Here is a 24,733-nt window from a genome sequence, read left to right as displayed (position 1 = left end):
AAAAAAAAAAAGAAAAAAGCATACTATTTTTTATAGGGCAATTTCACCTACAGTAGTAAAATGTATTTTCTTATTTTTATTAGAATTGGCAGACTGATCAGAATAAACCCTTATTAATAAATACAGTATATAAAATTAAATACTTTCACATGTTCTTTTTAGACCTTTTTGAATTAAAAAATGCATTTATCTTCTGTTTATTATTTATAGAAGATTTGGAGTGCATTTTGCATAGCTAATATTTGCTAGACATTTGTCCATCTGTATTCTTTCACATTCAAAGAACCCTCACTTTAAGTGTAATGTGGCAGATGGGCACATTTTGTTTTGCATATAAATGTCATGGGTGAATTTTGTTTATTATTGTAATTTCTCTATTACATTTTATGGGACTGACAATGGGTAAAACTTGCTTAAACTGAATGGGAACCAAGATGTGGGGAGCAGCTCCCACTATGACCAAGCGATTGATCCTGTTGTGCGGAATTAACACCTTTAGGCTCCATGTACTCTGAAGCTCAAAAAAGCTTTTTCTGGACGCCAGATTGCTGGCAGAAAACGCTGGTTGAAAAACCTGCTTTTAACAGCGTTTTATACTAGCGTTTATGAGCGTTTTACAGCGTTAGCGTTAATGGGCGTTTTTTATAAAAATACACAGAGGACATTCCAAAAATCCCACAATGTATTGAAAAACAGAATGCCGAACACTAATTAACGCATGTTTATGAACGTTTAATAGCGTTTATGAGCGTTTATTAGCGTTTGCCGTTTTTTGGCGGTGAAAAACGGCACTTTGAACGCGAATTTCTGGCGTTCAGAAAAAAGCCCATAAACTCCACTGCTCATTAAAGCTAAAAAACGTCCATGTGTGCATGGACACATAGGCTAACATAAAGTGGAGTTTATGGGCTTTTAAAAAAAAAGCCCAAACTCCAATAAACTGCAGTTTATGAGCTCCAGTGTGCATGGAGCCTTAATATGTGAGGGTTTTTTTTTTCTTTTTTATCTAATTTGTTCTTTTCAATAAAAAGTTAATCTACACTATGAAGGACTCTCTCCTGTTTAACACTTGAAATTGGTTGGGGTATGTTAAGTGTGCATTACAATATAGAAGGAGCACCTACCAGATTTGTGCTGCACTACTTGAGGTTTGCATTACCACAATAAAGTGCTTATTGAATTTCTTATTAAACTTTGTGGTCACATCAGTTCAGTGAGTTTGGTCCCATAGGCGACTACCATTCTTTTAGCTGGTAGAGTGGGTACTGACCATTGAGCATGGATTGAAGCATATTTAGTTGTACTGCATGTATTGACACCATAAAAGTGTGTATGTATGCAATGGACCATATGGATTGTAATAGAATATATTTCTGGCACTTTATGTTATTTATGGGATTGTTTGTTTTATGACTACTTTATTTGTTATGAATTATTTTGCAGCACTGCGTTTATATATAAATGTATTCTTTGCCATCTCTCAGGGTTGTTTTATGGCAGCTTGGAATTGAGGGTATTTATATTGAACCTAATTTAGTTATATACAGTAGATATACTGTAATAAGTCTACACACCTCTGTTAACCAGTTCCCGACCAGCGCATGCCGATGTACGTCGGCAGAATGGCACGGGCAGGCATACTGGCGTACAGGTACGTCCAATCTTCAATGCCGGGGGCACGCTCGTGTGCCGGTCGGGACCCCAGTGAGTCCGGTCGCGGGTCCCGCGGACTCAATCGCTGTGGGCATACCCGCGATCGTCTCACGGGACGGCTGAATGGAGGAAATGCCGTCTAAACAGCATTTCTCCATTCTGCCTAGCAACTAGTGACGCTGATCTCTGCTCTATGTGATTGGAGCAGAGATCAGTGTTCACTAAATGAAAGCCCAACCCCCCCACAGTTAGTAACACACCCCTAGGAACACTTAACCCCTACACTGCCACCCACTGGTTAACCCCTTCACTGCCAGTGTCATTTACACAGGAATCACTGCATTTATATAGCAGTGATTACTGTAGAAATGACAATGGTCCCAAAAATGTGTCAAAAATGTCTGATGTGTCCGCCACAATGTCGCAGTCACAATAAAAATCGCTGACCAGCCATTACTAGTAAAAAAAAAATTATTAAAAATTATTAATAAAAATGCCATAAAATTATCCCTATTTTGTAAACGCTATAACTTTTGCGCAAACCAATCAATACTCGCTTATTGCGATTTTTTTTTACCAAAAATATGTAGAAGAATACGTATTGGCCTAAACTGAGGGAAAAAAATGTTTTTTTTAGATATTTTTAGGGGATATTTATTATAACAAAAAGTAAAAAATAATGTGTTTTTTTCAAAATTGTCGCTCTATTTTTGTTTATAGCGCAAAAAATAAAAAACGCAGAGGTGATCAAATACCACCAAAAGAAAGCTCTATTTGTGGGAAAAAAAGGACGTCAATTTTGTTTTGGGAGCCACGTCGCACGACTGCGCAATTGTCAGTTGAATCGACGCAGTGCCGAAGCGCAAAAAGTGGTCTGGTCTTTGACCAGCAAAATGGTCCGGTCTGTAAGTAGTTAAACTGTCAGGTTTCTGTGATGTACAAAAATGGGACAAGCTAAATAATTTCAGAACTTTTTCCACCTTAATGTGACCTGTAAACTGTACAACTGAAATCTTTGAGGTGGGGGGAGTAAAAATAAAAAAATAAAAATAATGTGGTTGCATAAATGTGCGGTGTTCAGAATTAACCACTTGCAGACCGGACCATTTTGCTGGTCAAAGACCAGACCACTTTTTGCAATTCGGCACTGCGTCGCTTTAACTGACAATTGCGCGGTCGTGCGACATGGCTCCCAAACAAAATTGACGTCCTTTTTTTCCCACAAATAGAGCTTTCTTTTGGTGGTATTTGATCACCCCTGCGGTTTTTATTTTTTGCGCTATAAACAAAAATAGAGCGACAATTTTGAAAAAAACACATTATTTTTTACTTTTTGTTATAATAAATATCCCCCAAAAATATATAAAAAAAGTTTTTTTCCCTCAGTTTAGGCCGATACGTATTCTTCTACATATTTTTGGTAAAAAAAATCGCAATAAGCGATTATTGATTGGTTTGCGCAAAAGTTATAGCGTTTACAAAATAGGGATAGTTTTATAGCATTTTTATTAATAATTTTTTATTATTTTTTTTTTACTAGTAATGGCGGCGATCAGCGATTTTTATTGTGACTGTGACATTGTGGGGGACCCATCGGACATTTTTGACACATTTTTGGGACCATTGTCATTTATACAGTAATCACTGCTATATAAATGCAGTGATTCCTGTGTAAATGACACTGGAAGTGAAGGGGTTAACCAGTGGGTGGCAGTGTAGGGTTTAAGTGTTCCTAGGGGTGTGTTACTAACTGTGGGGGGGTTGGGCTTTCATTTAGTGAACACTGATCTCTGCTCCAATCACATGGAGCAGAGATCAGCATCACTAGTTGCTAGGCAGAATGGAGAAATGCTGTTTACTCTGCATTTCCTCCATTCGGCCGCTCCGTGAGACGATCGCGGGGATGCCCACGGCGATCGAGTCCGTGGGTCCCGCGACCGGACTCACGGGGGTCCCGACCAGCGCGGGAGCGCGCCGCCGCCGGCGCGCTCCCGATGGCAGGGCGGCATTGAATATTGGACATACCTGTACGCCAATATGCCTGCCCGTGCCATTCTGTCGACGTACATCGTCGTGCGCTGGTCGGGAAGTGGTTAAGCAATCACATTCAAACTCACATTAAATAGGAGTCAGCACACACCTGCCATCATTTAAAGTGCCTCTGATTAACCCAAATAAAGTTCAACTGTTCTAGTAGGTCTTTCCTGACATTTTCTTTGTCGCATCCTACAGCAAAAGCCATGGTCCGCAGAGAGGTTCCAAAGCATCAGAGAGATCTCATTGTTAAAAGGTATCAGTCAGGAGAAGGGTACAAAAGAATTTCCAAGGCATTGGAACACAGTGCAGACAGTCATCATCAAGTGCAGAAAATATGGCACAATAGTGAAATCACCAAGAACGGGACGTCCCTCCAAAATTGATGAAAAGACGAGAAGAAAACTGGTCAGGGAGGCTGCCAAGAGACCTATAGCAACATTAAAGGAGCTGCAGGAATATCTGGCAAGTATTGGCTGTGTGGTACATGTGACAACAATCTCCCGTATTCTTCATATGTCTGGGCTATGGTGTAGAGTGGCAAGACAGAAGCCTTTTCTTACAAAGAAAAACATCCAAGCCTGGATACATTTTTCAAAAACACATCTAAAGTCTCCCAAAAGCAAGTGGTAAAATGTGTTATGGTCTGATGAAACTAATGTTGAATTTTTTGCCACAATTCCAAACGATATGTTTGGCGCAAAAACAACACTGCACATCACCAAAAGAACACCATACCCACCGTGAAGCATGGTGGTGGCAGCATCATGCTTTGGGACTTTTTTTCTTCTGCTGAAACTGGGACCTTAGTCAAGGTAGAGGGAATTTCTGAACAGTTCCAAATACCAGTCAATATTGGCATAAAACATTCAGGCTTCTGCTAGAAAGCTGAACATGAAGAGGAACTTCATCTTTCAGCATGATAACGACCCAAAGCATACATTCAAATCAACAAAGGAATTGCTTCACTAGAAGAAGATTAAGAGCCCAGACCTGAATCTGATTGAAAATCTGTGGAGTGATCTGAAGAGGGCTGTGCACAGGAGATGCCCTAACAATCAGACAGATTTGGAGTATTTTTGCAAAGTAGAGTGGGCAAATATTGCCAAGTCATGATGTGCCATGCTGATAGACTCATCACCCAAAAAGACTGAGTGCTGTAATAAAATCAAAAGATGCTTTAACTAGTATTAGTTTAAGGGTGTGCACACTTATGCAACCATGTTCTTTTATTTTTTTATTTCTACTTCCCTCCACCTAAAAAGATTTAAATGTGTTGTTTAACTGAGTTGTACAGTTTATAGGTCACATTAAAGGTGAGGTGTAGAGTACATTTTTGAGAAATCTGGTCCCCAACCAGAAATGTCAACAAAGGGGAGAGAGCAGAGGGACTATTTCGGTGCACATCACAGAGGATAAGGACATTAAGAAAAACAATTATGTAAAATTATTATATCAATTTATTTAAACATAAAAACATAGTATCAATACAGATGATCAAGGGCTGGTATAGGAGGTGAAGTATATCGACTAGTTTCGCTTTTCAGCTTCTTCAGGAAACACCTACATCTAATATATATATATATATATATATATATATATATATATATATATACATATACATATATACATATATATATATATATATATATATATATATATATATAAATATAAATCACAGTTAAATATACAACAACATAATAGGGTATAATCAAAATAGAGTGGGGAAAAACATAATTCCAAAATTACATTCAGGGTCTTACCAAAACGCCTATGCCCCCAGGAAGGTTCAGGCGACCGAGGGAAGCCTCCCCCAACTTTAACCTCACATTAAAGGTGGAAAAAGTTCTGAAATGGTTTATCTTTGTCTCATTTTCTTACATCAACAGAAACCTGACATTTTAACAGGGGTGGGTAGACCTTTTATATCTACTGTAGCACTGCATTCATATGGTTTGTATGGGCTCTGAAAACAAATGCTAGAATATATAGATGGACAAATGCCCAGCAAACAGCCATTGTATAAATGGCATAACAAATATTAGCCTTAGAAAGAAATCCTCACTAATTCCTTTTATCCCCCTATTTTGTCCCCCCTATACATTGTAAAGCGCTGCGTAAACTGTTGGCGCTATATAAATCGTGAATAATAATAATAATAATAATAATTTTATACAAAATAGAACGTTTTGGGTCTTCTACCTTGGGACTTAAGCTGAAAAAAGCCTCTCAAATGGAAAATGATAAAAAAATATAAAATAATATATAAGAAAATAGACAAAAAAAAAACCCAAATTGTTTCTCAAGTTATTGTCTCTCATATATTACATTGTACAGCTGCTCTGACACATCTCTCTGGAGCTGAAGCCTAATAAAGCAAACTGAATTTCCCTCCAACCCAGTCATTTATCAATAGTTCATCTTTCTATTCACATGCTTAAAAAAAAAGAATCTTTCTAAACATACCTTAAAAATAGTAAATGGCAAATATAATAACACACTAAATATAATTTGTTGCAAATGTTTTCTTTTTTTGTAAATGCACTAATATAGCTATATTTGATCTATTTTTACTGCAGTAATTCATATGGCTTTATGTGCTATTAAAGTAATACTAAAAGGCAAAACCTTTTTTTTTGATGGAGAATGATTATAACATTTGTCTTTATTGCTGTCTGTGTCCCTGTTAGGGAGATTCACTCTCTCTATATTTGTCCAGTTTACCATTTTCATTGCGAATGAAGGAGAAGGAATATCCCAAATTTTGGATTGTTGCTACAACATGAATGGACAGAAGATATATCGAATGGGGGAACTAGTTCTTGTGACTGAGACGACAACCAGGGATTGCCTCTCTTTGGAGAGATTTCCTGTTACTTCTAGTTTTGGCTATGGAACAGAACGTGAAAGTGAAATTTCCCCAATGAGACAAAGCCTGCACAAAGAAAAACTGACAGGTGTAACTGTCTCCCTTATATTATGCAAGAAAAAAAGTTTTGCCTTTAGTTCTACTTTAAAACTGCTACCTCAAAGGTTATCTGTAGCCTTATTTTAAAGGATAGAGTGAAAATAGGTTAAAGTGTTACTAAACCCACAACGGTAAAATCAGTATGTATATGTAGTATATCATGCTAGTTATACTCACTGTGGAACCTAAGGGGTTAATCATCTGCATTGTGTAAAAAATGCTGTTTGATCCTGTATGCACAGAACCACCCCTTCTTGCATTGTCACCAAAACATCTCTGGATAAGACAGAGCTAGTGGCGTTACTCTGCACATGCTCAGTTTGGTGTGTATTGCTAGAATTTTTTTTTTTCTTGGGAGAGTTCATGCAATCAGTACAAGGTCAATCTGCACTGTCCAGACAGAGGGTCTGTACTGCATCCTCATAGGGAAGCTCAGAGCAGTATGAAAACTCCTCCTCCAAGCTTTAACCAGACATTTATAGAAGTTACAAGACTGCTATATACTGCTGATGAGAAAAGGCATTTGTCAGTTTATATTTACTAAAATAATTGCATTTCCATGTTCTGTATACTGTGGGAGACCAGATATAGTGAATGCAGGGTCCTGGGTTTAGTAACACTAAGTGGTCTGTCAGATTTTTTTTCTTTTAGCTGTTTGTGTTCTCACTAGGGAGGTTTACTCTCTCTATTTGTCCTGCTGAACATTGCCTCTGAGGCCAAAAGTGTCATCGGAGCCACAAGAAAAAGGATATGAGGGGAAATCTGATGAAGACATCTGTTCTAGTGACTATGTTGGAGAAATTTTCCAATCTGTTGTGCCGTGGGTATCAGAAATGCTGGCAAGTCTCTTTAATTGGACAGAGACAGCAGCAATGATGCCACTGCTCCTCTCCTTTCAATGAGTCTGTTGTGATCATTCAAGTGTGCAGGACAGTGTTTGAGTCTATATGCAGCCCTACCATTGGCCATGGAGGGCTGTTGGGTGTCCATTACTTCTGCAGGCTCTACATAGGCACATGAACTTTTGGCTGTTTTTGAGTGCGATTTATTCTTTTTTAATAAAATTATTATGTTAATGCACAGTAGGTGCATCCTGTTCATTGTTTAACATGTGCAGTAATCACTGGGGGGGAATTTTTTTAAAGGAACACACCTGTTATTAAACTAATTGCAACATTGTTTCCTTACTATAATAGGCTACACCATTTTACAATGTTTCTCGCTTTCACTACACTGGAGAACGCAGATTCCCAATATCATTGTTGGGCCCCTTTCACAAGTATGGATCCCGGGAAGGTCCGTATACAGCCATCTGCTTGCTCAGCGGGGATCGTTCTGTTGATCCCCGCTGAGCCAGCGGATGACTAGTCCGTCTCTGCACACTGTGCAGAGAAGGACCGGTCAGATCTACACTTTCCTCTATGGGGGGGATTGGATGAAAATGGACTGTCTGTCCGTTTTCATCCGATCCGATCTGCAGACGGATGGAAAAATAGGGTTTTTCTCCATCATCAGTTTCGGATCATAGCGGAGACCGATGTTATCGGATGTCAGTGGATGTTCATCCGCTGATATCCGCTATCCCATAGGGATACATGTATGTCTGTTTTTCATCCAAAAACGGGTGGATGAAAAACGAACATATGGTCCGCCTGTGTAAAAGGGGCCTTATTTACTATAATTAACCTTTGCTACCACAGTCCTGTTAGAGTTTCAACAAATGTATGTACATTTTACTGACATGTACAAATCTATCACAAATTGCAACATTTGTGTTGTGAAGAAAAGACAGATCTTGAATTAGTGCCTACAATGCTCCTTATGAATTCACTGAGGTTTTTTTTATTTTATTTTTTATATGGAGGATTCCTCATTTCTTTTGCCTTATAAGACTGCACCCATAGAACATTTCTGCATATCATGGTAGATGGATAGGGCTTTGTTTTTTTAAATATGGCTCAATAAAAAACAGTGATATAAGAAAAAATTTTTTAATTTATTTAAATCAGAGATGATCACAACTGCCAATTTCTCACACATGCTTACCGGCCTATAAGGAAGAGAGCATATAAAAAAAAGTGTAATAACACAATAAACATTGATCTTTATTTTGCATGCCTGCTTTAAATAGATTTAACTTGAAATACTTCACATCATTGCTCTTTGTGCTACATGTAAAAAAAAAAGCCAGACAGACCCTTACTAAATAAGGCAGACAGCAATGTGCAAAGGCAAGCTACATATATGAATTAAACAGAATTTTTTTGTCTGGTTGCTCAAATTTAAGAAAACAAAAAAACCTCCAGCCTGATCTGTTTTTTTGTGATTTGCCTCTGGTGCTTGGTGGAAAAAAAAATCTTCCTTTTTCCTCCCTACTGCGTACCTATGAATTTTCATTAAAGGGCACTTTAGAAGGCACATTCCCTGTTTTTAAGACCCATTGAATGTCTACAACTGGCTACACACCAGTAGAAGTTTGTTTAAAATTTCAAACAGCATTCGCCAACTTCTTGAATCTGAGAATTTGTGTACAAATGTTTGTAGTTGAAAATCTACTAGTGTATGGACAGCTTTAGACTGCATTTGACAAAGGTCGCTGGGCGTGTAATTACCATGTTTTGTGTGGCTCACTCAACTTCCATAATCAGCTTCACCTGGATAAGAATAAGCTACTGCAGAGCCCACCCCTTACGCATGCTAAATCCTACATAGGAATGCAGATAACCATGAATTGTAAGTTGCGGTGTTGCTTCCTATGTGTAAAAATAAGTTTTTCTTGTGCTGCAGTGAGTAGACCAACATGCTTTGTTTTTATTGTATTAGGTGGTAATGTATGCAGTATTATCCACTTTTAGGGGAGCAGTAGGGAATGTGAAAGAGGTGTACAGACCTGTGTGTTTGCGATGTAATCAGGACTGCAAACACATGTAACATATAGCATATGGCTTACCATCTTCTACTTCACGTTTTACGTGTAGGTAAAGCTGCATGTATTAGCTAGATGGGCATGATGTCTGCTAAGTGTCAATCGCTGTTCAGTGGGCACTACTGCAATTTTACTTTGTGTACAGCCATTATATACAAGCATTAGCATTAAACTAAATTAAATAGAAGTAACTTACTCTGCAATTGTTCAGCTCTTCAGCAGTGATAATGATGGTTCCACAGTTCTTTCCTGGAATACCTCTATTTAAAATTAAGAATTAAAAAAAAAACACATTAATGAATGCATCCCTCCAGCAAAATCTTAGTTTTATGGATATTCACAAACCATTTACAAAGTCCTGAAGTTGAACTTTAAGCTGACCATACAAGGATTGAGATTCGGCCAGTTCAGCAGGGACCGGGCGAATCTCAATCTGTATATGACCATTACGGTTGAACAGGACTACCAAGCGACTTCTGTTCAACCATCCTGATGGACAAAAGCCACTCAATCAGCACCGCAGGCAATAGGCTGCAGCTCTGATATGAACATTCTGACAGAGGGGGAGTCACTCTGCTGTCAGAATACAATATTTCCCCGTCCACCTTGAATATGTGGCTGGGAAAATCGGTTCAGCCTTATTAACGGCTCCCTGTCCAGCCACTGCATATAAAAAAACGGCCAGGGGGAAATCATCTTTGTATTGTCTACTGATCAGATGCACTGGTATGGCCCCTTTAAATGGTATCCTCAGCAAAAAGTGTTCTCCCCTCTGCTCTCTTCCAGCATATAGCAATACAGAAAAACTCCATAGTGTGTGCTTTACCTCATTCTTTATTCAAAACCCTTTAAAACCTCACTTACAATATAAAGTGCTCTCAAAGGCACCCACAGTTAGAGCATATATAAAAATGCTGGTATTCCACCTTTCAAAATCAGTACCACACTTCCTGTATGGGTGTATCAAATGTGCTGGCATCATCCAAGCCTCCACCCCTATGTATTTTGTCACCAGGACACGTGACTTCGTCATAAGGGGGAAGCTGATTGGATGATGCCGTCTCTTATCAGATTGGTTGTCCTTCTCCAGTTCCCTGATATGCTTTCTGTAAACTGGTGCCCCAAAACTGAACAACATATTCCAGATGAGGTCTTACTAATGATTTATACAGGAGTAAAATAACATCTCTCTCTCTCTGGAGTCTATACCTCTCCTAATACAAGAAAGGATTTTGCTCACTTTAGAAACTGCAGCCTGGCATTGCATGCTATTGTTAAGCTTATGATCTACCAAATAACCTAGATCCTTCTCCACCATTGATTCCCCCAGTTGTACTCCTCTTAGTATGTAATATGCATGTATATTCTCTTAGTCTTCAAGTGCAAATTTATCAACATTAAACCTCATCTGCCACACCGTTGTCCAATTAACCACTTGCCTATTGGGCACTTTCATCCCCTTCCTGCCAAGGTCAATTTTCATCTTTCATTCTTTTATTTTTTTCACACAATTGAGATTTCTTTTGGTAATATTTAATCACCACTGAGTTTTTAATTTTTTTGCTAAATAAATGAAAAAATAAAACTAAAATGTAGAAAAAAAATGTCATAGTTTGTTATAAAAATGTGCAAATAGGTAATTTTTCTCCTTCACCGACGTGTCATTGAACACAGCTGATCACATGGTAAAGGGCTGCTGTGATTGGTCCGAAGGACCGAATGAGCACAGATGTGCAGCACGATCACGAGAGGACATCCATGGACGCCGTCCTAGCAAACTATGTCCACGCTGTAGCAGTCTTTGGCTATAGAATGGGCGGGAGGTGGTTACACATTGCATTGAGGTCAATTGGTAAGTTGGAGACATTATCTAAGCATGTTATTCCACAGCATAGCTTGGTGTCATCTGCAAAGACTGAAATTGTACTTTTAATCCCAGACCCATTTTCATTTATAAATATATTCAAAAGTAAGGGTCCCAACACTGAACCTTGGGGCACACCTCTGATAACCTTAGACTATTCAGAGTAAGAATCATTAACCACTACTCTCAGACAGTTTTCTATCTATTTACAAATTAATCTTTCCAAGCCAGTTGACTTTACCTTACACATTAGCCGTGTGTGGGAAACTGTGCCAAATGCTTTTGCAAAATCCAAGCATACCACGTCCACAGCCACTCCTCTGTCCAAGGTGTTGCTCACCCCCTCATAAAAAGAAATCAGATTTGTTTGACAACTTCTGTCTTTCATGAACCCATGCTGTCTGTTGCTTAAAATATTTTTTTCCAGCAAGAACTCATCTATGTGGTCTTTTATTAAACTCTCCAATATCTTCCCGACTATAGAAGCCAAACTAACATGTCTATAGTTACTTGGTAAAGACGTTGATCCCTTTTTAAATATAAGCACCACCAGTGTCAATTGTGGCAGCAAATTTTGATTTAGTTCTAGTTGTAGGACTAAAATGGCATTTTAGTTTTAGTCCCATTTTAGTCTTCTGCAAGTGTTTTAGTTTTAGTTGTAGTCTTTGACTAAAATACCATTTTAGTTTTAGTTCCATTTTAGTAGACTAAAATCTCCAGTACATTTTAGTCAACTAAAATCAAATGCGCACAGTACATAGCCCCCTACCCTCTGCACAATACACAGGCCCCCATCCTCTGCACAATACACAGGCCTCCACCCTCTGCACAATACACAACCCCCCACAGTACCCAGCACACAGCCCCCCACAGTACACAACACACAGCCCCCCCACAGTACATGACTACCCACCTTCTGCACAATACACAGCCCCCCACAGTACACAGCCCCCACCCTCTGCATAATACACAGCCCCCTACAGTACACAGACCCCCACAGTACACAGCCCCCCACAGTACACAGTCCCCCAACCTCTGCTCAATACACAGCCCCCCACAATACACAGCCCCCCTCCTTTCCCAGGACCTCAATAGTTTCATTCTTGCATGGACCCGGTCACAACACTGCTCTCCTCTGATGTTTCATGGATGGTCATGTGACTGCTCTCCTACTCCAATCTAAAGCAACACTTAGAGGAGGAGTGAGAGAAGAGCAGCCAATGAGAACAAAGCTATTGAGGTATTTAGAAGCTTCAGCTTACAATGAGATTGACACAGGAAGAGAGTTGGTGTAGGAGAAGGGGCTGGCAGTTTTTTTTTCCTAACTTTAGACTTCGCTGGCAGTCCTATCAGGGCCAGGAGAGGTGGGGTGGCCAGCTTGGCCATCCCCCAATGTGTGGCACCCGGGGGCGGACACCCGATCCCTGTCCTCTGTTTGTAAAAAAACAAATAACACAGTGCGTATGTGTTATACACCAATAAATACAGTAGTTCATGAGGGTAAATGCCCCTCCTTTGCATTGTCACGTTTTCGTTACTTAAAGAAAATGGACTTGACTTTCATCATAGTTTTCATCAGTTGACGAAAATGTGCTGTACTTTTAGTTTAGTTTTCATTGTAGTTTTCACTTTAGTTTAGTTTTCACTGTAAAAAAAACACTGATGAAAATTATGACAAAAACATTTTTGACTAAATTAACACTGGGCACCACATTGGCGTTATGTTAACCCAGTGGTACTAATCCTGTTATTGAAGAGTCCCTAAAAATTAGAGACAATGGCTTTGAAATGACAGGTCTCAATTCTTTTAGGATCTGTGGGTGTATTCCATCTGTTCCAAGTGCTTATTTCACAGTTATTCTGTCTAAATATTTCTAGACCATATCAATTTTGAGCCATTGTGGATATTTGAGGCTGTGTCAATGCCATTCCCATTATGGACATGAGCTCCCCCATGCTCCTTTGTATACACAGAGCTGAAGAATGTATTTAATACATTTGCCTCCTCTTTGTCGCCAGTCACCCACTCCAGATTATTTTGTAAAGAGCCTACATGCTTAGACCTGACCTTTTTTACTATTATGGTAATATAGTTGAAGAGTTTTTTGGGATTTGTCCTACTATCTTTTGCAATCTGTCCTTTGTTTTGAATTTTTGCGGCCTTGATATTCTTTTTACATATTCTGTTATATTCTTTGTAACATTTAAATTATGATAGTGTCCCTTCATTTTTAAATTTTTTTAAGGTTTTTTCCTTATTATTTACAGCTTTTTTTACTTTGGCCGTGAGCCACATAGGTTTTATTTTTAGCCTTTTAAACATTTACTACAATCCATTTTTCCTGGGGTTCTGCTTTAAAATCCAAACTTTCCATTTGGCAATTAAGCAAGCTCACTCATGCAGCATTTAGTAACTCTAATATTTAGAGACTTGCGATCTCAGATTGAAAGCTAATTAAATCCCTATAAAATCTTTAAAATGCAAAACTATATTTTTCAAGCATTAAAACGGTATCACAGATGCTAAATAGAGACATATAATACAGTGTAATTTGGCAGCGGTGTTGAAAGATGTAAATATAGTTTCATATTTTTGTTATTCACACTATCTTAACTGGTACAAGTAATAATGACAATAGTAGCTGTTGACTGCAGTGAGATCTATTTTGAGTCAGCACTTGTCATTTGAAAATGTAGACAACAGGAAAAAAAAAGTGCCTTTCTATGGCAAAACAGTAAATGACAGATACAGCACTAAGCAGTGACCTGGAACAGATTTTCTTGAAAGATGGACTACCACAGAATGTACTCCTAAATGTTTTGATGAAAAGAATGCATCACATACACAATCACACTACTTTTACAAAGGAATAAATATACCTAGTACATATACCTTCCTGAAGTGCTTATTGCAATTATTTTATCTTTACAGGCACTGTGTTGTTCTTATATTGTTCCTGACATTTGAACTGGCTTTGGTGAGAAAAAGAGAACTTTCCAGTAAACATATTTTATTTGTGTGCAAGAAACCTGCAAAACCTAAAAATGATCTCTTATTGGTGTAAAATGGAATAGACAATTTCTTCTATATCTATAATGAATCATACTGTCAGGGACCTGCTGTGGTAAGACAGAGGTGTGTGCGTGCGCACATGTGCACAGCTGTGCCAGTCCAACAAGCCAGTCAGCGGTATGTGTGTGCACACATGCGCTAGGGCGTGCCCCAGACATGTGTATGTGCGCATGGGTGCGTGTCGGATGCATGTGCACAGGCACTAGACGCTGCTTGGCACCAATTGGCCTTTAAAAGGACAGTAGCTGCACAATTGCAGTGCTGTTTGATCTGCAGCTTGTGTGTCCTGAAAATCTGTACCTGCCTTCTGATCATCTGTATTGACCCGGCTCTGTTGACTTACCTGATATCTCCAACTCTGACCTCTGCCTGCCTTGACTCTGCTTGGCTCTGCTTAAAGGACTTCCTTGCTTGATATCCTGTTGCCAACCTCTGCCTATTCATCTGACACTGCTCCAGCTACAACCCTACTCCTACTACTGCCTGACTACCTGTGTTTGACTGGGCTTGTCTCACCTTGCTCCAGCCTACTGTTTTGCTCTGTTGATTACCTGTGCTTGACTCAGCTTGTCTCACCCTGCTCCATCCTGCTGCTACTCCTGTACCTGCCAGCTCACTAGGTCGCTGACCTGCACCTGCTTTTGCTGACACTGACACTGACATCCCGGACCCCTGACATCTGGTGGATCATCATCCATCTGTGCCTACCATCACAGTACTCACAGTTACTCCTACCTCACTGTGCTCTCAAGGCCACTGTTCCCACTCCAGTGGCTCCTGAGCCAGGGTTGTAAGAGAGGTCTCCTCCTACAAGTCAGACTCTACTACAAGGTACGTAACACATACAAAAGTATGGAAACTGTTAAGTACTGTTCATCCAAGGTACTGCAAAAATTGGGTTTGTACTTCACAGCTTCTTCTACAGGAGCTATGTAAAAGAAAACAATTATTCAAATGATTCAAGTTACCAGAGTTATGTTCCACCTTTAGGGTCTGACAGGGAGTGCTATAGTACCAAGTTATATTGTTATCATCCTTAGTGCTGTACTGGGATCCACAGATTATGTATAACCAATGAACTATCCTTGTACTGTGTGTTCTGTTGTCCTTTAAAAGTTCAAACAGATATGGAGAAAAGCATTTTTAGCTGTTTTGGAAACTATGGTGGCAGCAACATATACTGTATATAGTAAGCATGACCAAGTAGGTCCCCATGGGGCAGACCGAAGTGCATTGGAGGCATGGCCTGGCTAGAGTCCAGGCTAAGGTTGCCATTCATCTCACTTCATGCACATGGGTCTGCTTCGTGCAGCTTATGTACTTTTCCTTTGACAGTGCCATGATCAAGTAGGTTCTGGAAGTGAATGGCTCTATAGAATTTAATTAAAGTAAATAATTTCTGTTTGGATTAACATTTTCAGCTTGTTTATCAATTATAAAGCTATGCAGAGTACCATTTAAAGCGGAGTTCCACTCTAAAGTGGAACTTCCACTCATCGGAAACCCTCCCCCCCTCCGGTGCCACAGTTAACACCTTTCGGGGGGGGGGGGTGCAGATACCTGTCTAAGACAGGTATTTGCACCCACTTCCGGGCATAGACTCCCACGGGAGTCTATGCTTCTTCCTGTCCCACTACGCTGTCTGCTGGGACACACAAGGGTCCCAAAGACAGCGCAGACCATTCCCATTGCACTGCGTGACTCGTGCATGCGCAGGAGGGAACTGGGAAGTGAAGCCGCAGTGCTTCACTTCCTGATTCCCTCACCGAGAATGGCGGCAGCAGCAGCCGAGGGATCGATCACTCTCGGCTGCTGACATTGCTGGACCCTGGGACAGGTGAGTGTCCATTTATTAAAAGTCAGCAGCTGTAGTATTTATAGCTGTTGGCTTTTAATATTTCTTTTCCAGTGGATGCCCTCTTTAAGCTATATTTTTACCTAACTAAAATACTCCCTGTTTATCTGAAAGATGAATCTCTCTAAAACAACAACAAAAAAGAAGTACAACACTTAATTATTATGGTATTTCATAGAAAAAAAATAGATTTTAGAACTGATGATAATTGTAAGTATAATTAGCAGAGTGCTCATGACTTAGTTGATCATACACAGCTTGACAAGTAAAAGTTTAAAGGTGAACAGATGCTTTGCTCCCCCAAAACCGCTCCTCAAAACCTCATATACTAATCTCACCCTACACTCTGGCTGTTTAGAGGGAAGAAAAATACCCAGTACTTCAGAGTATGTGAGGCATGCAACTCTTTCTTCTTTTGTCCACTATGCAATGTTTGGTGGCTGAGAAACCAATTGTCAGAGCTCTGTGCTATCACAAATCCTCAGCTCCATGCAATCTTCAAACAGAGTGACTCGGAGCTTACGGAAGTTAAGTAAAATTAGGTGGGGGGCTAGCATTTAGGGGAACCTGTTGCTTTGCATTGGGCAAAAAACTGCAAATAAATTGTTTCTGAGCATGTAAAAGTAATAATATACAGTATATCTATTTGAATTACAAGACATACATGCTGTGAATAATTTGTTGAGCAGGCATGTAGTCTATGTCTATTCAAATTGAGAGATAATTTGGGAATAAGAAAATAAAGGGGATTGAATCTGCTCAGAATCAAATGGTTATCACAAAACTACTTCATCTGCTTCTAATTCTTCTATATTGCAGTAGGCAAGAGGGGCCCATCCCTCCAGAATCCATCCATGGTGTGAAGCACAACAAAATATTAGTTGACCTTCAATCAAACACAGTTTATGACTTTTTTCTTTTGAAATTGGAGATTCCCTTTAAACTGCCTGATAGGACTGACCGAATAGATTTTCTGCAATAGATCATGTATAGTATATCATTATATTCTAATTAGTAGATTTCTCTCACTTCAAGGAACATATTCTGTTCTTTTATACTTGCAAGAACTGCAAATTAAGTCAAAAGATTAGATTCACCCATGAAGAACCCTTCATTGATTTAACTAGTGATTCCTCAAATTATGCCAATTTTTAGATGCCCATTTAGTTTTCACTATATTCTTTCAGATTAAAACTGCAGTGTATATTTAGCTATTATATAATTTAATAAAAAAGGCTGGCATTAAAATGTTTTTATAGATATACGTATGTAAATTAGACACTGTCAAAACTGCAAATTAAAATATTTTCTTTAAAACAAGAAAACATGGAGAAATGATGCAGGTGTTGTCAGTTTTGGGCAAGAATAAGGCTTTTAAACAAGGGTTATCTATAAGGAAACATGAAAACGACAAAATCAAGACATGCAAAAAAATCAATATCTCATTTAGAAAATTGCTCGCTTTCCAATCTGAAAAGGCTTGTTTATCTGTTATGCTAAGCTGTGGTGAAAAATAGCAAATGCCACAAAATTTCGAATCAACGCTTTCTTTTTTATAAGTACATAAAAAAGTGTATTATATAAGTTCTGTCTGAACACTATTAATGATGGTTGTTGAATCAAATATTTCCAACATTTTAAATAATCAGGAGGAGCTCTTTAAAAGGATCCAAGAAAAAAAATGCATTGAACTGGGCCATTCAAAAAATGGGCCTGGCCTAAGCCCTTGTACACGCGGTCGGACATTCCGACAACAAAATCCGTCGGATTTTGTCTGACGGATTTTGTCCGAAACTTGTGTTGCATACACATGGTCAGACAAAGTTGTCAGAAAATCCAATCGTTCGTAACGTGATGACGTTATTTAGTTACAATGGGACTACGTTTAGGCTAGTAGCCAATAGCTTTGGTCTAGGAATTTGATCTGAGCATGCGTGGCACTTTGTCCGATCGGAATTCTCTACAAACGGATCATGTTGTCGGAAAATTTTAAAGCCCAGCTCTAAAACTTTGTCGGTCGGATATTCTGACGGAAACAGACCGATGGAGCCCACACAGGGTCAGATTATCTGACAACACGGACCGATCGGACATTTTCCGTCGGAATGTCCGAACGTGTGTACAAGGGCTATGAGGCATGGCAATTTCTTTTTAATTTTTTTTTTTCTACATACTGTCACCAGTGAAATACAGCGTTATCATACAACAGATGTGGTGGTGATCAGGGACACTGACTGGTGACAGCATGTAAAAAAAAAAAAAAAGTCATAATTAAAAAAAAAAAAAATGACATGTTTTTTAAACTATTTTTTTTAACACACTGGGACCAGAGCAATACAGTATTACCATTGTAGTGATCTGATTTTTTTTTCACTCATATAAGCAACCAATTTTACTGAATGAAACAAATTAATTCAGTGTGTTTTGTTGTAATTAGCTGTGCACATAATTGTACACAATGAATGGCACAAAAGGAGACCATCCATTGTTTACAATTGTCATGTGATCTGCTGTGATTGGTCACAGCAATCAAATGGTACACTGATCAGTGGACATAGCTGGTGACAGATCAGGCTGGAGCGTGGCCCATTCCAGGAAGACGTCATATGATGTCCACCTAGAATGACAAATCTCTCGCCCAGCCATCATTTTACAATAGGCTGGGCAGGAAGTGGTTAAATAACACCAAAAGAGAGTTATGTCTCAAAAATATATATAAAAATTATTTGGGTTCAATGCTGCATGGCCAAGTAATTGTCAAAGTGTCACAGTACTGAAAACTGACGAATGGCCTGGACAGGGAAGGGGTTGCTGGTCTTCAAGTGGTTAATAAATTATTTTACCCACACATTATTATTAAAGTTCTGCTACAGCTCTAATGTCATTGTGAAAATTATAGCAACATTTATCTTGAGAACATATGGATGGATTTTGTTAACAGGTCATTATATTTTGTTTTAAATATCGATTTTCCATCTAGTGCAGTCTAGATAACTTGATTGTTAATATATGCATATGACCTATTGTGTAATATCTTTATGATATAAAGTGAGCTGGTAAAAATTTGAATTCTGAAGTTACAAAATCACTGTGAAAAGATAGTCCTTCTGACAGAAAGTGAGGGTTAAGAGATGGGGATGTGTGCCCAGAAGTGTTGGGTGAACGATTCAGCCCAAGCATGAGTTTGGGCCAAACATTGGCTGTTAGCCCCGTTCGGGTGTTCACCCCACCAACGTCCCGCACTGCACAGTGCATTCTGCGCTCTGTTTGGCAAAGCTTTGCCCATTTAGAGTGCAGTAAAAGCTGGTTGTTAAGGAGCGGGGCTGGGAAGCCGGTTCTGGCATCCTTAACAATCAAACAACAGTCATCAGCTGTCAATGGGTTTCCCCACTGACAGCTGAATAAAAAAAACAAAAAACAAAATTTGCTGAAATAAAAAAAAAAAACAGTATGGACCTGAAGAGTCAGGTATGGATTTTAAGGGAAACCCTGTGATGAAATAAAAAAGATTAAAAACAGCATGGGGTCCCAGTCTGGTATGGATTTTAAGGGGAACCCCATGCCAAAATATAAAAAAAAAAAAAAAAAAAAAAATGAGTCTCCCCCCCAGTCCAGACCAGACATGAAGGATCTGGTATGGGTTTTAAGGGAAACCCCACTAAAAACTTAAAAAAAAAAAAATCAAACAACACGGGGTCCCCCCAACAAGGGTCTCTTCCCAGCAACCTTGGGCTGTGCTTGTGGGGGTCTTATCAGAATCTGGAAGCCTCCTTTAAGAAGGGGACCCCCATATTTCAGCCACCCCATGTGAATGTATATGGGCGACATAATACCCCTATGCATTAACCATAAAAGTGTCAAAATGTAATAAAAACTCAGAGACAGTTTTTGACAATTGCTTTATTAAAAAACAATGTAGAACCTTTGTCAATCACGACAACACTGCACTACCGAACCTGAAAAAGAACAAAAAAAATGGATCCGCCCACGAGAAGGCAAACCACCGAATGGCTGGCTTCTCGTTTGACAGTTCTCATACAGGTAAGGGCAGGGCCACCTGGCATCTAGTGGCACCACCCCTCTTTGTGATGTCACTGATCAGCGCATGCTATGGCCGCAAGGGGGCGGTGCCACCAGGTGATGTCACCAGGTGGCCCCACCTTTACCTATATAAGAACTGTCAAAAGGGCAAAGGAGGCATTCAGCATTTAGCCATCAACTGTCTCTGTGTTTCTATTACTTGACACTTTTTTGGTGAATAGGTAGGGGTACTATGTACCCCACACTCATTCACATGTGGGGGTGGGAACAGGGGCCCCTTCTTAAAGGGGGCTTCCAGATTCTGATAAGTGAACCCACCAGGCACTATATTTAAAGGAATTTTTAATATTGCCCTATTTGCATTTTTTGTAAATCAACCCAATTGGTTTATAAAAAAAAATGTCAGGACTTGGGAGTACAGAATGCATAGAGTAGATATAATATATACTCTGTTAGAGGGACTAAATCACAAATTCAGTGTATTTCTATTTAAGTGTTAGGCCGCGTACACACGGGCGGACTGTTGGCTCAACTTTGTCCGCTGAACAGTGTTTCAGCGGACAGTCCGCTCGTGTGTGGGGCTTCAGCGGACAGTTTGACTAACAAAGTTTTTCGGAAATTCCGAAAAACTGTCCGCTGAAACTTGGTTTGAGCGAACAGTCCGCCCGTGTGTAGGCCACTTTCGAAATGAGCAAACTGTTTCCGCTCGGAGGGAAGTCTGCTCATTTCGAGCGCGTGTGCAGGTAGGCGGGGCCCGCGACGGAGACGTCGCGGGCTCCGCCGCCTGGAATGGACTTAAAGGGGAACCCCAACGCCGAAAAAAATCGGCGTGGGGGTCCCCCCAAAGTCCACAACAGACCCTTGTCCGAGCACGCTACCCGGCCGGCCAGGAAAGGGGGGCGAGCGAGAAAATTATCAATGGTTTTCAATTTTTTTTACAAATAAATGTTGCGTTGCGTTCATTTATTTTCAGCCAATCAATACTTTGTAGAACCCCCTTTCGCTGCAGTTACAGCTGAAAGTCTTTTGTGGTGTGTCTCTACCAGCTTTGCACATTTAGAAAGTGACATTTTTGCCCATTCTTCTATGCAAAATAGCACAAGCTCTGTCAGATTGGATGGATTGCATCTGTGAACAGCAATTTTCAAGTCTTGCAACAGATTCTCAATTGGATTTCGGACTGGACTTTAACTGGGCCATTCTAACACATGAATATGCTTTGATCTAAACCATTCCATTGTAGGTCTGGCTGTATGTTTAGGGTCGTTGTCCTGCTGGAAGGTGAACCTCCATCACAATTTTAAGTCTTTTGTAGGCAGGTTTACTTCTAAGATTGCCTTGTATTTGGATCCATCCATCTTCCCATCAACTCTGACCAACTTCCCTGTCCCTGGTGAAAAATAGTATCCCCACAACATGATGCTGCCACCACTGTGATTCACGGTGCTGTGTTTAGAGTTATGTGCAGTGTTAGTTTTCCAACACACATAGCATTTTGCTTTCTGGTCAAAAAATAAAATTTTGGTCTCATCTGACCAAAGCGCTTTCCACGTGTTTGCTGTGTCCACCTCATGGCTTTTCACAAACTGCAAACGGAACTTTTTTCACTTTTTCACTTTTTGCACTTGATCTGTGGATCACTGCAGCTCCTCCAGATTTACCATGGCCCCCTTGGCTGCTTCTCTGATTAATGTTTTTCTTGCCCAGACTGTCAGCTTAGGTGGGCCATACTCTTTCCATTTTCAGATGATGGATTGAACAGTGCTCCGAGAGATGTTCAAAGCTTGGAATATTTTTTTTTATAACCTAACCCTGCTTTAAACTTCTCTACAGCTTTATCCCTGGCCTGTCTGGTGTGATCCTTGACCTTTGTGGTGCTGTTTGTTCACTAAGGTTCTCTAACAAACCTCTGAGGGCTTCACAGAACAGCTGTATTTATACTGAGATTACATTACACACAGTTGAACTCTAATCACTAATTAGGTAACTTCTGAAGGCAATTGGTTCCACTGGATTTTAGTTAGAGGTATCAGAGTAAAGGTGGCTGAATACAAATGCATGCCACACTTTTCAAATATTTATTTGTAAGAAAATTTGAAAACCATTTGTCATTTTCCTTCCACTTTTCCCAATTATGTGCCCCTTTGTGTTGGTCTATTACATAAAATCCCAATAAATTACTTTTTTGGTTGTAACATGAAAAAATTTGCAAAATTTCAAGGGGTATGAATACTTTTTCAAGTCCCTGTATGGATAATATAAGACCTGAGGATAATAAACATGAAGAACTTAGAATCTGAATTTATCATAGTGAAGAGAAATCCTGAAGGAGGCACACTTCAGAATTTGGAAGCTCTGTGGCTGTTATAACTTTATTTTACAGTATACCGTAGGTCATTGAATAAAGCCAATCCAGATCAGTTGTTTCTTTGGTAGGTATTTCTCTAGTGCATTCTGTGTGTTTGGATCCTTAGTGGTTCCTCTGTTCACTTTCAGGGTGAAGATCTGTTTTAAAAATATAATGACATCAATCCTTTTAGCAACCCTTCTTATTTTACTTGACAGTTTATTGTATCTGCCTTACTGTAACGTGTCATAGAAATGAATCTGTGTGTGTTTAACCTGCTATTCCTGGCATCATCCCCAAACTCCATGTGTAGGAAACCTAATTAGCTCTTAAACAAATCTGCTGCTACTTTCCAGTAGAATCACAGACTTTGTTTTGCCATGAAGTACGCTGTCTAAAAGCAGTTTCTTCAGTAAATGCTTAAGCATTTAGAAGTACTTGTCACAAATGAAAAGAAGTATTGATGGCGCCACCCCTGTTTTAGCTTTTTCATTGCATAGATTTTGTACAAAGTGGAGTTTGTCCAAAGTACTGTAGTTTAAATGGGCCATTGTGCAACCACGTGTAAATGTTTTCCTGATCTGGTAGATGTGGATTACTACACTTGACAAATCCATATTGATATTTGTACACCTTTACTGAATAAACCCATTATACATTAATAAAGTATATATGAACCCAGTCACTAAAATCTCATATAAGTTATTTAAAGCCTAAGGCCGCGTACACACGGGCGGACTGTTCGCCCAACTTTGTCCGCTGAACAGTGTTTCAGCGGACAGTCCGCTCGTGTGTGGGCTTCAGCGGACAGTTTCAGCGGACAGTCTGACGAACAAAGTTTTTCAGAATTCCCGTAAGACAGTCCGCTGAAACTTGGTTTGAGCGGACAGTCCGCTCGTGTGTAGGCTTGTTCGTCAAACTAAGTTCCGCGCATGCTCAGAAAGGATTTACACGCCGAAGGTTGCATTGCAGTGTATAGGACGTCGTTTTTCTAGTCCCGTCGTACGTGCCGTTCATGTCATTGCGCACGCTTTCAGCGGACTGTTCGTTCATCGTGTGTGGTCAAGTCCGCTCATGCAAATTTTGAGCGGACTGTTTGTCGGATTGTTTGACAAACTAAGTTGGGCGAACAGTCCGCCCGTGTGTACGCGGCCTAAGTATACCTAAATAAAAATACTAAATAAGCACATAAGACATTACTTACATACAGGTAATGTGTCCTCTGTGCTTTTGTCTGCTAGTTCAGTAGTTGTATTTTTCCCCTTATGCTCCCCACCCCCGCACTTGTAATCTCCAGTGTGGCCGGCATTAAAAGTATTGAGGGGCTGACACAGGCACTCATGAATGAATGAGTGCCTGACTATGTCCGCCCTTTCTGCCCAGCTCCTCCGTTCATAGAACCTGTACTACAGCTTTTATAAATAAAAATCAATTTATGAACAGAGGAAAGACAGATTTAAAGGTCAGCTCCCTCCATTCATAGATCATGTTTCATTTATAGAAGCTGTTGTATGTCTTCTGTTAATGGAGAAGTTCAGCAGAAAGGGCAAGGCAGTCAGACACTGTTGATGAGTGCCTGTGACAGCTCCTCAGTTCTAAAAAACCCCCACTGCATTAGAAGATTATGTTGGAGGGGGTGGGGGGAGGCCAGAAGAAAGATTACTACTGAATCAAGAGACAGAAGCATAAGGGGCAGATCACACTGAAGGTAAGTAATTGTGCTTATTTTGAATTTTTTTTTTTTAAATAAACTTAAAAGTAAACCATGATCCTGGCATTAACATTTGCATTTGCAGCTGTTGATGGGCTTTGCTGTAAAAGGGATCTGAGCAGCTCTACAGCTGCCCAATTGCTTTTGCAGGACGTAGAAGGAGGCATGCGTCTTGTGCCGTCACCCGTCGCAGTTCCCAGGCTTCCCTGTTCCAACACTGCCACACATGGTCGGGACAGCTACAGACAGACCTTCCACTTT

The 24,733-nt window shown here is 39.8% G+C and overlaps 1 protein-coding gene across 2 annotated transcripts in view; it reads right to left on the bottom strand.

Annotated features, from left to right (window-relative positions):
* The window catches only part of CPNE8 (copine 8), a 349,055-nt gene that overhangs the window by 95,154 nt on the left and 229,168 nt on the right, over positions 1 to 24,733 (bottom strand). For both annotated transcript variants that reach the window (XM_077471338.1, XM_077471339.1), the window contains one exon: positions 9,778 to 9,841. In XM_077471338.1, the coding sequence (XP_077327464.1) occupies positions 9,778 to 9,841 (64 nt within the window). The remainder of the gene's footprint in view (positions 1 to 9,777; positions 9,842 to 24,733) is intronic.

The sequence above is a fragment of the Lithobates pipiens genome, unplaced genomic scaffold (assembly GCF_037356315.1).
Source record: "Lithobates pipiens isolate NorthernLeopardFrog02 unplaced genomic scaffold, aLitPip1_a1.2 Scaffold_8, whole genome shotgun sequence".
NCBI lineage: Eukaryota > Metazoa > Chordata > Amphibia > Anura > Ranidae > Lithobates > Lithobates pipiens.
This window is presented reverse-complemented; position numbering and strand designations above follow the sequence as displayed.